Source organism: Lissotriton helveticus, chromosome 8 (genome assembly GCF_964261635.1).
Source record: "Lissotriton helveticus chromosome 8, aLisHel1.1, whole genome shotgun sequence".
NCBI classification, from domain to species: domain Eukaryota; kingdom Metazoa; phylum Chordata; class Amphibia; order Caudata; family Salamandridae; genus Lissotriton; species Lissotriton helveticus.
Genome location: NC_136069.1, coordinates 451817553 through 451832026, shown reverse-complemented (window position 1 = coordinate 451832026; position 14474 = coordinate 451817553). Strand labels below are relative to the sequence as shown.

General features: G+C 44.6%; 1 protein-coding gene across 4 annotated transcripts in view; it reads right to left on the bottom strand.

The window, feature by feature from the left end:
* The window catches only part of LRCH1 (leucine rich repeats and calponin homology domain containing 1), a 758040-nt gene that overhangs the window by 29370 nt on the left and 714196 nt on the right, over positions 1-14474 (bottom strand). For 2 of the 4 annotated variants that reach the window (XM_078657324.1, XM_078657326.1), the window contains one exon: positions 9171-9212. The exons of the other annotated variants lie outside the window; for them this stretch is intronic. In XM_078657324.1, the coding sequence (XP_078513450.1) occupies positions 9171-9212 (42 nt within the window). The remainder of the gene's footprint in view (positions 1-9170; positions 9213-14474) is intronic. 4 annotated transcript variants of the gene reach the window in all.

Here is a 14474-nt window from a genome sequence, read left to right as displayed (position 1 = left end):
GGTATAATTGGCATACATGTAATTGGCATATTTAATTTACTTGTAAGTCTCTAGTACATGGTAAGGCTTGATTTTAAGTCACTGTTCTGAAAATGCCACTTTTTGAAAGATTGCATTTCCTGCCCTAACCATTTGTTGCCTGCTGTCGGTTTCCTGGGTCACATGTCTGTGAATGGCTCTGTTTTTGGGGTTTGTGTATTCTTGCCAGATGGTGAGACAAAGGGGACTGGGTGTAAGGAGAATGGTCAGGCAGAGCTGTTCCCTGCCCCACTTACATTTCAAAGGGATTGACTCCAGCATACACAAAGAAACCTGACAACAGTCTTTTGCCACTCCAGACTCCTTGAAGCCTTGGCAGGGGAAGGGAAGAACTTTCCAGAACTGATGTGGGGACAGCCCAGGATGTCCCTTCACTTCAAAGGCTGGTACCAGGGATAAATATTGGACCCTCAGAACAACTCTTCTGTACACTCCTGGATCTCTGGAAGACCTCAGAAGGACCACCTTGTACCACTGAGGGCTGCCCTACTGCTTGAAGTCTGCCTTGCTCTCCAGAGAACTGCCCTGCTGCTACCAGAGAACCGCCTTGCGGTATGAGGCCTGCCTTGGTCACCAGAAGACTGGTGTGCTGCCTGAAGGTCTACTTTGATGTTTGAAGGAGAACTGGACCATCTCCTTGAACCCGAGACCACCAGAAGAGACTCTAAAGGCTAGTGTGGCTGGCCGCCTGTGTGAGATACAAAGAAATAACAAGCTCCATAGACTTTGAGCCCGGCACCTTCCCTCTGGTGTAGTGAGTCCTAACCCCCCAAAATGGTACACCTCAGACCCCGGACCTTTGGAAGTGGTGTCAAGAGGTGCTGCTCCTGACTAACCCTAAAAGAAACAATTTCATCGCAAAAATGTTAGAAGAACTAATAGAAGACTAAAACCTACCTACCAGCCAATCCGCCCGGGGTGCATTGCCGGTCAGCCTAATATTGCAGTAGCTCCTGATAAATTCTTCTCTGCAGCAGCAAATCCTGTTCAGCTGGACCTATCAGCGACTAAGGCCTCATCAGCTATGGCTTGCAGCTTTGTCCCACTGGAGGTTTTCAACTTCAAAAAAGTTGTCCAAGTCTGATGGTTAATATCTTCATAGGGCTTGATGCCAACAATCTCCCCTTTGACTCCCTCCTCGGCCCAGCAGAACTCTACCTTCTCTTCTGAAAATGTTCCTTGTCCGAAGGGAAGTAGAAACCAGGCTAAATCCACCATTTGTACCCAACCTACGTTCCATCATGGTCATCCTTAACATTTGACTTTGCCCCAGTCTTGTGCGACCAGATACCCACAGTTGGCACAGTGATCTTTTAGGCACTAGATTTCACAAAAATTCATAACTCCAGTTCTACAAATTAGATTTAATTTGTTTTGGTGTAATTTCATTTACTAACTTTTTCTCTACTTTTCTAAATTAATTTCAGATTTTTCTTGGGATGTGTTTTCACTTTTTTGCTGTTTGTGCGCTGCATATATCCTTTACGCATTGTCTAAGTTAAGCCTGAATGCTTTTGGGCGCAGCTACCAGAGGGCTGAGCACAGGTTAATTGAGGGACTTTTGTGGTCGACTCGGATTGTGGTTGTTGCTTGAGTAGGGCTTTCACCCCCCTTAATTAATGACCTATTTTTCCCACATAGAGTTAGCATAAGCATTATGATTAAGTAACATGTTACAATATAATTTCATTTAAATTAATTTAGGGGAAAGAGTTGCATTAGGATTAGTGCCAGAGTAGATGCAGGATCGAAGTTGTGGTAAATTACACTTAACTTGTTGAAGTAGTGGTTTTCAAGGTAACTGTAGATTGTGGTCCCTAGATAATTCCGATATGAGCTAAAGCTTTTGCTACCATGCATACCAGAATTTTGAGTTTGGCCGATAACACTGCACTACCACAGTTTTCATGTTCATGTTCAAGAAGTCTTTATTCGATTAGTTTATCATAAAAGACATAAAATACATTTATACATATAAAACAGTTAAAACAAGTATTAAAGCATTGTCATACTAATCAGCTTCTTGCTTAGCACAAGGTTCATGGCATCCCCCTTTTACCAAGAATTATGGTTCCATGTCGCTTGCCTTAGGGACGGGTAGGGTCGGGGGCCGGGATAAAAATCGTACAAGTCCCAAATGCGAATGGGACCATCTCCCTCTTTGGGTTGGGAGAATCGCAAATAGGGGACGATGTTCATAGTTTTGAATTTAATTAAAATAAGGTCGCCCGGAATGTCTTTGGGTGACGTACCAAGCCACCCCACTCTCCTGACCCTCAATATGCCGCCATCTAGAGCAGGTGGCAATGGTCTGTGTTGTTTAAGCCAGGAGATGGTTTTATTTAACAAGTCCTGATGAGATTCAGATTTGCCCTGGGTCGGTGTAGGGACCCCAGAAAGAACAGTCACAAAGGGGGCAGCTTCTGGAGGTAGGTTGATCCACTTCCTGCTTTCATATGCAAACCTGGGTAGTCTATGTGGTGCAGGTACGGAGTTAGAAATAATGTTCCGGCCTCTTGGAATTGGTGGAGAGATGAGGGGTTCAGGAATTTGAGTTTTCATAGGTGTCGTGAATTGGAGGTTTTCTTTGTTGCAGGGCAGAATAGGATAAATGGATGCGGCAGTTTTTTCAGTTGGGATAGGGTTCCTTGATAATTTATTTTCAATACTGGCCAACCTGTCTCCCAGCTCATTTATTTCAGTAAACAGGGGTGATAGAGTGGTTGTTAGCAGTTGTTCGATCTGTGCCAGCAGGGTCAGTTGAGGTGGTGAAACTGGGTCAGGTGTTTTGTTCAACGCCTCAGTTGAGAATATTATTGGTCGATTGGGAGGTTGTAGTAAGGGACTAGTGCACATTTTATCGGTATTCTCAATGTCAGTGTCAATTACCTCATCGGCTATTATATCAAAGTAAAAATGCCTCTGACACCATAAATTTGACACATACTTTTGTACAATGCCCTATTTATTGACATTGACTGCGTTTATAATTATGCATTTTTCAAAAATTATTCATTGATACATGATAAGATGTAAGCACATAAATCGTAGTCATCTCCTTTAGTAAAAAAATGTTTTACCATAAATTCAAAAGATAATTTTCTAACATAAACATTTATCTACACAACATTTGACGATACTGTACACAAATACTAAACAATAAAATGACCTATAATCTCAATGTGTGTTGCTCACAGACAATTTTCAGTTTTGTTCCTCTTCCGAGTAGCTTAAAGAAAGAGGAGGGTCCTACTTTAAATCAGAAAAAGGGGTAACTAGCTTTGGGGTATCAATACTTTTCCCACAAAGACACGTTAATTATAATCCTGGATGAGGTCGAAGAATTCCTTTTTGTGAATTTTATGCCGTGGCGTGAGAGACGTCTCTCACTGTATGTCCCAATGATTCACTAGGTCATAAGGCATGCACTTCTCCTGGCCTGAATCATAAGCCTACGCGTTTCGACCTTGTGTGCGATAACAGGAACTGATTTAAGAAAGGTCTTCATCAGGGCTCGATGTTGTTCTTGTAGGACATCATACTACACCTGTAAGGGTGTAAGGGCATGTTTCAGTTTAAGGTTTAAGTGTCTCATGGCCATTGGTCAGTTATAGGTGCTCATGAAATAATATTTAAAAGTCACGTACCCACATGAAAAAAGTGAAAGTTCCTCTTTGTTATGGTTGTCTTGTTGGTCACTGTGCCCAACGTGGTGGCGGTACTCTCATGTATCTGGCAAGGCGGAGTCCTTGTAAGGGTTTCTCCAGAACGCTCTGGGGGAGGAAGGATATATACATTTGAATTGTTCTCACAGTTGTGCATGTTGGTCAAGTGTGCCATATTTTTAAAGGCTTGCTTGCTCGTTTATGGAAGGTCGGCTGTGAGCTCGGGGTTGTTGGTATATGTGTTGGGGCATCGCTGGGGTGACCGGTGGGGGGCCGAGTTTTATGCGCTGCCTCGGTCGGGTTTTGAGTCGTACCTGTTATTCTGCGTATATTCTTTATTTATTTTTCGGCGTCTTGCCGGGCGGCGTCTCCTCGCTGGAGGTCGTCTCTTCGGCTCCGGGTTCTGCTGTGTCCTCGTTCGAACAGAAAGACGTCAGTCATTGGTTCTTTCGCGGCTCCTGGATAAATACCGGGTCTCAATTGGTTGAGTGTATTCTCCGTGTGTCAGCTGCTTGTTGATTGGTCAAGCGGAAGGAAGATGCTGACTGAGGCGTTGCTAGGATATAGGACGCTTTCCAGTGTTCGCGGTTTTATTTTGTTGATTAGTTCCCGGAGGAGGCATCGTAAATGGTCTAAAAGCATCGTTCTATACATGCTGTGGTGCAGTCCTTTCCCAAAAGGCATGGGAGTTTCAGCTTGATTTATTTAGATAGATGCTTTTCGTGGGAGCAATTGGTGGAGCTACCGTTTGTGTTGTCATATGCGTGCCGCGTGGACATCATGTTCACGCAGGGTTGCAGAGTTAGTACATGTTGGCTGTTGTATTAAATATAACTGGACATTTCGGCGAATTCGTTCAATCCGTTTTCAACTGTTCCTAGGTACATGATAGTTTTGGCTTCCTGTTTGGACAGATTGTTAGCCACGTTTTTTCCTTTAATGCATTTTACCACTGTCCATTTAATATCATCCGGTCCATGATTTTTTTCGATGCAATGTAGGACCATTGGTGCACTTTCTTTTCTGCATCTAATCCTCGAGCGGTGTTGGGATATCCTAGTTTTCACCGGTTGACTTGTCTTGCCCACATATACTAGGCCACACGGGCATACCACACAGTATATGACATTGTGGGTGTTGCAATTTGTAAAGTCTTCGTGTTTAATTTGTTTTGAACCATATGTGAATATTGTTCCTTCCAATGTGCTGGCACAAGATACACAATTTCCGCATTTATTGTGCCCTCTAATCGGTGGAAGATTCAATAGAGACTGAATAGAGATTTCTAATCTTGGTAGAGAGGTATCTGCTCTGATCAGTTTGTTTCTTACACTCTCGTTTTTTTTCAATGCGAAGATTGGTAAGGTTTCGAACGGTTTCAGACCTTTTACTGTATTCCAGTTGGTAGAGACAATTTTTTTGATTTGAGAAGTTACTCCTGAGAAGGTTGTCACACATACTATTGGAGTTTATAGAGTGGTTGTTAGCAGTTGTTCGATCTGTGCCAGCAGGGTCAGTTGAGGTGGTGAAACTGGGTCAGGTGTTTTGTTCAACGCCTCAGTTGAGAATATTATTGGTCGATTGGGAGGTTGTAGTAAGGGACTAGTGCACATTTTATCGGTATTCTCAATGTCAGTGTCAATTACCTCATCGGCATCTCTACCCACTATAGGGGGGGTAGGTACATTCAGGGTGTAGTTTGTCCCACACAGGGCGTTCAGCTCATCCCAGATGGACATGGTATACAAACAGTGCAATGGCAGGATCGATATGAATAGATACAGTACCTCAAAATCGTAACAGCCAAATGGGGTATCCCGACCCGGCCTCCTCATGCCTCTGAGGGCCACAGAGGGCCCGCCCTTTGCCCGGGCTTAGCCCGCGCGCGGTCCCGCGACTCGGGGGCTCGCGCTGGCCTTAAGCGCACCTCCGGGGGCGGGTCAGCAAACAGGATGCGCGCCTTCCTAGGCGTAAGGGGTGCAGGGAATTGTAGTTCCCGATCTACCGCCTCGCCGCGGTGATCGGGAAACAGCTGTCAGCAAAGTCCTGTGGCGAGAAAGGTGCAGCGCTCGGGCTGCAGCACACAGCAATCCCCCAAGTGACCTCCCGGGTAAGGAAATGTGCCAGGTCTCCCGCTCCCCCGGGGCTCGCGCTGGCCTTAAGCGCACCTCCGGGGGCGGGTCAGCAAACAGGATGCGCGCCTTCCTAGGCGTAAGGGGTGCAGGGAATTGTAGTTCCCGATCTACCGCCTCGCCGCGGTGATCGGGAAACAGCTGTCAGCAAAGTCCTGTGGCGAGAAAGGTGCAGCGCTCGGGCTGCAGCACACAGCAATCCCCCAAGTGACCTCCCGGGTAAGGAAATGTGCCAGGTCCCCCGCTCCCCCGGGGCTCGCGCTGGCCTTAAGCGCACCTCCGGGGGCGGGTCAGCAAACAGGATGCGCGCCTTCCTAGGCGTAAGGGGTGCAGGGAATTGTAGTTCCCGATCTACCGCCTCGCCGCAGTGATCGGGAAACAGCTGTCAGCAAAGTCCTGTGGCGAGAAAGGTGCAGCGCTCGGGCTGCAGCACACAGCAATCCCCCAAGTGACCTCCCGGGTAAGGAAATGTGCCAGGTCCCCCGCTCCCCCGGGGCTCGCGCTGGCCTTAAGCGCACCTCCGGGGGCGGGTCAGCAAACAGGATGCGCGCCTTCCTAGGCGTAAGGGGTGCAGGGAATTGTAGTTCCCGATCTACCGCCTCGCCGCGGTGATCGGGAAACAGCTGTCAGCAAAGTCCTGTGGCGAGAAAGGTGCAGCGCTCGGGCTGCAGCACACAGCAATCCCCCAAGTGACCTCCCGGGTAAGGAAATGTGCCAGGTCCCCCGGTCCCCCGGGGCTCGCGCTGGCCTTAAGCGCACCTCCGCGGGCGGGTCAGCAAACAGGATGCGCGCCTTCCTAGGCGTAAGGGGTGCAGGGAATTGTAGTTCCCGATCTACCGCCTCGCCGCGGTGATCGGGAAACAGCTGTCAGCAAAGTCCTGTGGCGAGAAAGGTGCAGCGCTCGGGCTGCAGCACACAGCAATCCCCCAAGTGACCTCCCGGGTAAGGAAATGTGCCAGGTCCCCCTTTACATATTTCAGCAGGCCAAACCAACTGAAATTTATTGGGTGGAAAAATGCATGATAATTACTAGGCCATGTTGATTTTGGTATGATAAGCACCAGAATGCCCCTCTTATCTCCCTTTGTCAGGGACAAACTCATAATCGGTTGATATTTATCACACTTGATGAATTCTGACCCAGAGGTGTTCCATTTCATTGATGCAACAAATATCGGCCCAAACACCAGGCCACTCATAATCAAAGCCTAAGTACATGATCTGAAGAAGTGCTAAGTTCAGTTAGTTGACCTTGATGTATTTATGTACAACCCCTTAAAGTCTGTGACTTTCTGTCCCTCTCAAACCCTCCTCCCCATCTGGCTCTCCTAATTCTGCTGTTTTTTAATAGCCGTTCAGAGCAGAATCTGAGACTTCTGTTTGGTACAAGGGGGTCAACAGGTCTTTGATTTTCCCAGGGCCCTCGTTGTGTAAGGCTCTGTGTATAAGACAGCGTGCCTTGTACTTGATTCTGGTCTCAATCGGGAGCCAGTGAAGAGCTTTTCAATGCTTTCCAACTGGTTTGTGTATTGGGACCTTACAAAGCAGTCCTGCTGCTGCATTCTGGATTACTTGGAGTCTTTTGATGACATTTTTTGGTTCCCCTAGTAAGAGTGAATTTCCATAGTCCAAATGTGATGTGACCAGGGAATTGACTACTGTCTTTCTAAGCTGTACGGGGATACGCTCCAAAACTTTGCAGAGCATTCTCAGTAATCCAAAACATGTACCTGCCAATTTTTTGGCTTGGATCTCCATTGTTAGATCCTTATTGAGCCAGAAGCAAAGATTATTGATAGTCACATTCGGAGTTGGTGGGCTACCCAGGCAGTTAGGCCAGCTGATCAGAAGCCTGGGAACAGCATTATTTACGAGGACCATCAGCTCCGTTTTGTCCCCATTAAGCTTCATTGAAATCAATGGAGTGCTCCAGGATTCTAATGGCCGGTAGAAGCCTGGAGCATCAACATTCCAATGTTTAACAAAGGCATCACTGACTCCAGAGGGAATTTTAACCCCCTCGGGGTCCGTGAGGTCTTTATTTACAAATTAGAACATTCTGCCCTCTAGGCGTGGAATGTTCAAATACCCTTAGAGTTTTCTGTAGCGGGCTCTACGGGCCATTAAAGGCCCGCTCTCTTGTTAAAGGCCCTTGCCAAACACTGGAGCAGGTCTTTAATGGCTGGAAGAGCCTTCTAGTCAGGCTCTAAGGCTATATTATGCATGTTTACACATGTTCTGAACTGAAGAATCGGGTATATGCTGGGATTTTCCTCACACATATTCTATCTGGTTATACCTGGTGACATGTATTTGGAGGAAAACTACAGTATTACAGCACAAGTTATAATCCTGATTTACTGAAACCTCCCATTTCCATACAAAAACAATGAGGGTCTAATTGTGCTATCAGCTCCTGCTCAGTACCAAAGTTGCTTAGAGCTCTTTTTATTGTTTGAGGCTACAGAGAAACATACTCACCAGAAAAATCTTGAAAAGCTAATTACCGGATAAATAACCAGTGATACTCAAAAGGAAGCAGATTTAGTCACAAACTGCCAGTAGCCTCTATGTCTATTAGTGTGGCTGGACTTCGCCAGTGTACTCTAAGAATTAACCTCGCCAATTATTCTGGTCCACATTCATGGACATTGACATTTTTGATGGGCATTTTGCTCACAGCACATATGCATGCACACTCTCCATGCAAGAAAGTCCCATACATGCAGAGACTGGGTTTGGCATGCAAATGCTGGGAAACTTGTTGTAGCCCCATCGTCTCTATCATAGCAGTAGGTGGACCCTCGCTGTTTCATTTCTCATAGCGATGAGGAACGGCGGACGAAGACCCGAATGACCACAGGTGTAGCAGTACTACAACATGAATAAAGGACTTTTTGGGCACCTAATTAACTATGCTATCTTCTGTTGGTGTTCTGAACCAGATCAAGCCTTGAACATGGTGAAGGAAGAGTGTGGCGCTTCTGTGAATGAAGGCTGCACCGGACTCTGCCTCTTACCCATTCAAGGCATGGTACTCAAGCGCAAATTCTGTGAATGGCCTATGTGTATTTGCAAAAGAGATTGTGCTCAAATAGGTCACTTTGCACAGACAAAGTACTTTTGTGGATGCAGTCACGTGCAGAAGGCACATTTATTCCAATCGGCACACAGACTGCTTGGAATATCTTCTGTAAATAGACCCACTATATTTGCCCTTATAGGCCATATCAGTATGTCATTGTAATCAGAGCACTTGCTATGCAGAGACCTACCCACCACACACACTGGTCATGATGGGTCTAAGAGATAAATTTAGGAGGTCAAGACTTACAATTCTTGAACCGTGGTGTACCTGGAGAGATTCACCCGGAACCTGATAGAGGGAAGAAAAGAGACTGTTATAATACAATATAAAGCATGCATAACTTCCCCAAGCTTGAAAGAGGAATGAAAGAGAAACAAAGCAGGGGAGCTGGCAGCAAGTCAGCCTCAGTGTGATATTAATTAGTCTCTTTATTTTTTGGTTGTGCAAGCCATGCTCATAGGTGCACCAGACCACACGCAACATGATCAACTATGTAAATGAACAAATGCCACCATGCACAGTCCTATGAAGCAAATGTGGTTGTGGTGTACCATTATAAGAAATGTCTTTGGGACCAAAGAAGGGCAACATGCAATTGAACCAGTCTCATATATAGTTAATCTAGAGTAAAAGGACTCTGGAAGTTTCCTAGTGACTAACCAATTCTTGGGGGAGGGACTGGGCCAAATTGCAGGGACACATTCTCAGAACTGATGTTCTGAATTTGTAAAAGCATCACAATCATAGGACTGTGGGAAGTAGGTTGAACCGCTTATCAAAGAAGGTCAGGTTCTCCAGGTAGCAAGGTGGATAAGGCATATGGTTTTGAATGTCATCAAGAGCGTAGTGAGGCAGGAACAGCAATTTATCATTATTTCTCACTTGTAGAGCACGTGGTAACCCGAAGGCATCCCAGGGCTAAGAGGCAGCAACCTGTCAACCCAGTGAAAGCACCTTATTATTATTTAAAAAGCCAAGTTTTAATTGCTTTCCGAAAACGTAGCTCATTTTCTGTCCCTCAAATAGCTAATGGAAGAGAGTTCCAAAGCTTTGCCTCATTAAAGCCAAAGGAGCGTCCACCTCTTCTTGCTTTCTTGATAGCTGGAATGGAAACTAAGTGTAGGTTCGAAGACCGTAGGGATCTGTTCAGAGTGTAGGGAGTAACCAGTTGTTGCAGGATAGGCAGACCGTGGCCTTACAGAGCCCGATGCACAATGTCTAATGATTTAAATTCCACTCTTTGGGCAATGGGAAGCCAGTGGAGGTTTCTCAGGCCTTGCCTAACTGACTGTGATCTCAGAAGGCCAAGCAATGTGCGTGCGGCCACATTCTGCACAACCTGCAGTTTTTAGATAACTCCTTTTGGGGACCCCAGATATACAGAGTTGCCATTGTCTTAGAATTGCCATTAACCATATTTCAATGGCCTTGTCATCAGGTTTACTGTTGAATAATCAATTTTTTAAATCTATGTTGACCTTAAACTGGTCTTTAGAAAGGATAGCTGGTAACTAGATTGCAAATACAGTATCACTCAAGCCGATTGTGTACGTTTTAACAGTAACAGATAGAGAATAAATGATACTCTGTTGCTTTCAACTGGGATGGACAGATTTATCTTATTTGACATTAGATAATATGAATTATTTTGGTATGTGATGTGGATAACATCTAAAGGTTCACTTGTCTCATGTCATACAGTGTTTTTCTTTGTTTGTGATGCCCTCTTCCTGAAGACATGAAGAAATCCCTGAATCTGCTGGTTGTTTTCAAAGATCTGAAACTGTATCACATTGTGAGGGCTAACTAACTCCCACCGCTCCCCTTCAACACACTTCTCCGTGCTCCTTCATTTGCTTTGTTACATGGTGGCACCTCTTATTGTTTTTAAGTATTTTGAGATGGTTGGATTAAATAATCCTAATAGTGAAGCTTGCATTTAGTAGACGTAGTGAGGTGGAAGCACAAAGTGCTAGTGTTACCAATAAGTAAATAATAGGTGGTTGAGTACCACTGCATTCAAACCTCATTGGGGCAGTTGCTTGAGTGCTTTAAGGTATAGCTGTTAGGAGAAATAGCCCGCTGACGTACAATGTCCTTAGGTATTTGCTTATTGAGCATAGTGGACACGGTGTTAAGTAACATGGACCGTGGATGAGATTGAGCACGTCGTACGGTATTACTATCTGTGGATTCTTATGTTGGGGTTAATAATTGTGTTGGATGACTTAGCTAGGTAACGTGTAGGTGTATATAGCCCCTCGTTTTACAGCATAAACACTCAGTGCTACCCCACAGGAGATATTTTTAACAGACGCATCAGCTCCACCTTCCATATAGGGACACATTTCAGAGGCCACTGGATATAAAGAAGATGAAACCTTAAAGGAAAAATATCTATCTCAAAAAAGACATCTGTAGGTTACTTTGGATGTCTCAAATGAAGCAAGACTTTCAGGTGAAGTATAGCACTAAGTCCTACTGAAAGAAGATATAGTTTGATCTCATACAATGAAGCTCCTGTTCATTCATGCCATACATGGAGATGGTAGTAGATCTATTTCGTGGTCAACTATAATTAGGCAGAACCTGTAGGGAAGCCAAACAAGACATGAGGATGCAATGGGATTTTTTTTATGACTTCGAGCACAGGCTTTGTATGCAGCTACTTAAAGTGCTATTTCAAAGTGATGCAACCATGAAGTATAAAAGCAGAATGACACGAATAGTGAATGAGAATAACATGTAGAATGTACCTTTCAGGACTCCAAGGTCAAGCACATGCAAATAGTTCATGCTGTAAGCGCATTCCAATAGCAGCTGATTAACATCAGCACAAAGAAAACTATCTGCAGAAGACAGAAGCCTATCATGTCCCAGAAACAAAAGGAGGGAGTCGAGAGTGGGGGGTTCTCCCCTTGTGCCAGCAGAGCATCGACTGTCTTTTGAATGTGGTGTATATTCAACTGTAGGATGTCATACGAAGAGCAGAGGTCAACCTATCCCAATCACAGCCGCCAGAACAGAAAGAAAATATGCACAGCATTAAAATGAGATAAAGACAAGTGAGAAGTAAACCAGAAAACAACATACTTCTATCAAGGAAGCTTTTGGAGAAATGTTCCTTTCCACTACCATTGGTAAAAGGGATTGCAAACGTATAGGGCTCCTCAAACAGAAATGATTGGTACCTCAAGAGACAAGCTAGTGCACCAACGTCCGAGGAATTTCACTAGTTTGCTTCCGCCATTTTAAACCAGCACTGGCAAAGCCAATAGGTCTGGTCTTGACATTTCTGGTCCATGAGTTGCCACTAGAGGTGGCCTTAATTAATAATAAAGTGCCTCAAATGCATTCAGAGGTTCGCCATACATGAAGATGAGCAACCAACCAGTAGCATTGTGCATGGACCTGCCAGGCTAATAAATACTTGAAATGGGAGAATACAAATATGAAACAGGTACCTTGCCCCACAAGCCCTGTGTTGCAATCAAAGTTCAGAGGCTGTAGTGTAGATTATAGGAAGGTTTATTAGATCATAGGTTTCAAGTAGATAGGTAGATAGCTAAGCCCCAGTAGGCTATATCTCCAACTAACTCTCCAATCCCTCAAACACTCTTAACATGCTAGATAGGGTTACAATCAAAGATGGATACTCATAGGTTATAAAAGATATAGGTTTATTAGATCAAAAGCAGGTTACAGGTAAATCATGTCCCCACCAGGAGAGGCATTCCTGCTGCTCAGCCCTTCTCAAACCAAGTGTCCACTCACCCGAGCACAAACACTCAACATTCCTATCATTCAATGGCCTCACTCACTGGCTGAGCAGCAGGGAACATCAAGACTGTGGGGAGAAAGCATAAAAAAGCAAGAAGCCACAACACAGTGGCTTTGAGTGCACTATTTAATGAAGGGATGACCACAATTTGCACAGGGGAGGGAGCCTGTGGTTGACATGGGCTAACCAATTACCCAGTGCAGTTTAATAAATACATAAATAATTAAAATAAATAGTCTAGCTAATGCCGTCTCAGAGGCCATATCTAAAAAATGGGGCAGCACAGCATGAAACAGAAAAGAAAGTTTTAGTTTTCCTGTAATATACACCACATTGCTTTGACTATTTCCAGAGCACCTTGTACTCTAAATTTCTACCTTAAATCCAAAATATTATGTAACCATCATTAAATGCACTTTCCCTATTAAGAGTCAAGTCAACCAAAACAATCGAGAGAAGGATGGAGAGAAGAACTGGTGTAGAGAAGGATAGAGAGAGAATAAGTGGATGGATACATGGAGATGGATGGATACAGGGATGAATTTGGAGAATTATGTATTTAGAAAAGGATGGATTAAGAGATATATGGAGAGAAGACTAGGGTAGAGAAAAGAATGGATGAAGTGAAAGAAGATGTTAGAAGATGGAGGCAGGAATGCTTGGGAGAACAAAGAATGATGGATCCATGGTGAGAAGGAAATGTGAATGAATAAAAGAGAAAGATTGGTGGTAGGATGGATGTAAGAAGAGAAGGACAGACTGATGGGAAAAGTGTAGAAAGGATAAAAAATGGAGGAAATCAAGGTACAAAAATATCAAATAGAAAGGTGGGAAGAAGGTACGAAGGACAAAAGTCTTAAAGAAGGATGAAGAGAAGGGAGGCATTGACATGCATTTAAAATTCCTTCACGGGGAGTAATGCCACAAATCTCTACCGGATATACTCAAGTTAAGTCAAAAGTTGTTAATGATGAATAGGGGGGGGGGGAACAGAAGAGTACTGTTACGTTTTATTTTAACTACCATGGAATCTGATGAAAGTGGAGGGACATTGCATACAATCAATTGCAAAGGTCGCCAGCAGCACTTGTCTGCCTATGACAACATGCTTACATAGTAAAGAAAGTGAGGCTCCCCTTGCTGACCCAACAAATGTGAATCAGACCACTATGACACCTACCGGCTGATGCTAGGGATGCAGGAGGAGCTGAGCAGTTGCCAAGAATCAAGAGCAGGGAGAATTACAAGACACTGAAGAGGTTAATGAGCGGAATGCAGCACTGACTGCATCTTCACAACCTTGCTCTTTTCCACAATGACCAACTGATGCCAAGAATGACTGATGTTGACTTTGTCCACTGCCTGTAGCCAGGATGGTTGCAGTGTCGCATCTCAACACCAGTGATGTGTATGCCCTCTTTGTGGAATTTACAGTACTGACTGGGTAAAACTCTGCAACCTTAATTACTGCTACTCTATGTTAACACCTGGCAAGTACCCAACAAATATGAGTAAAACTCCTTGGAATAACTGTATGGATACTGAATGTTCATGTGCAATATCTCACAAAATTCTCTATTCCAAGAGGTTAAATGCTCCAATTTATCAGCTGTTCTGAGCAGGGGAGGCCCCACAGGAGTGGAGGAGCGTTGCCCCGCCTGCTGCGAGCACAGCAAGCAAACACACATAAAATGGCATTTAAATGCCATTTTATTTATTTGCCACCGCATGTTTCGTGCTGTGTACAGCATGAGGGTTGGGGCGGGGCT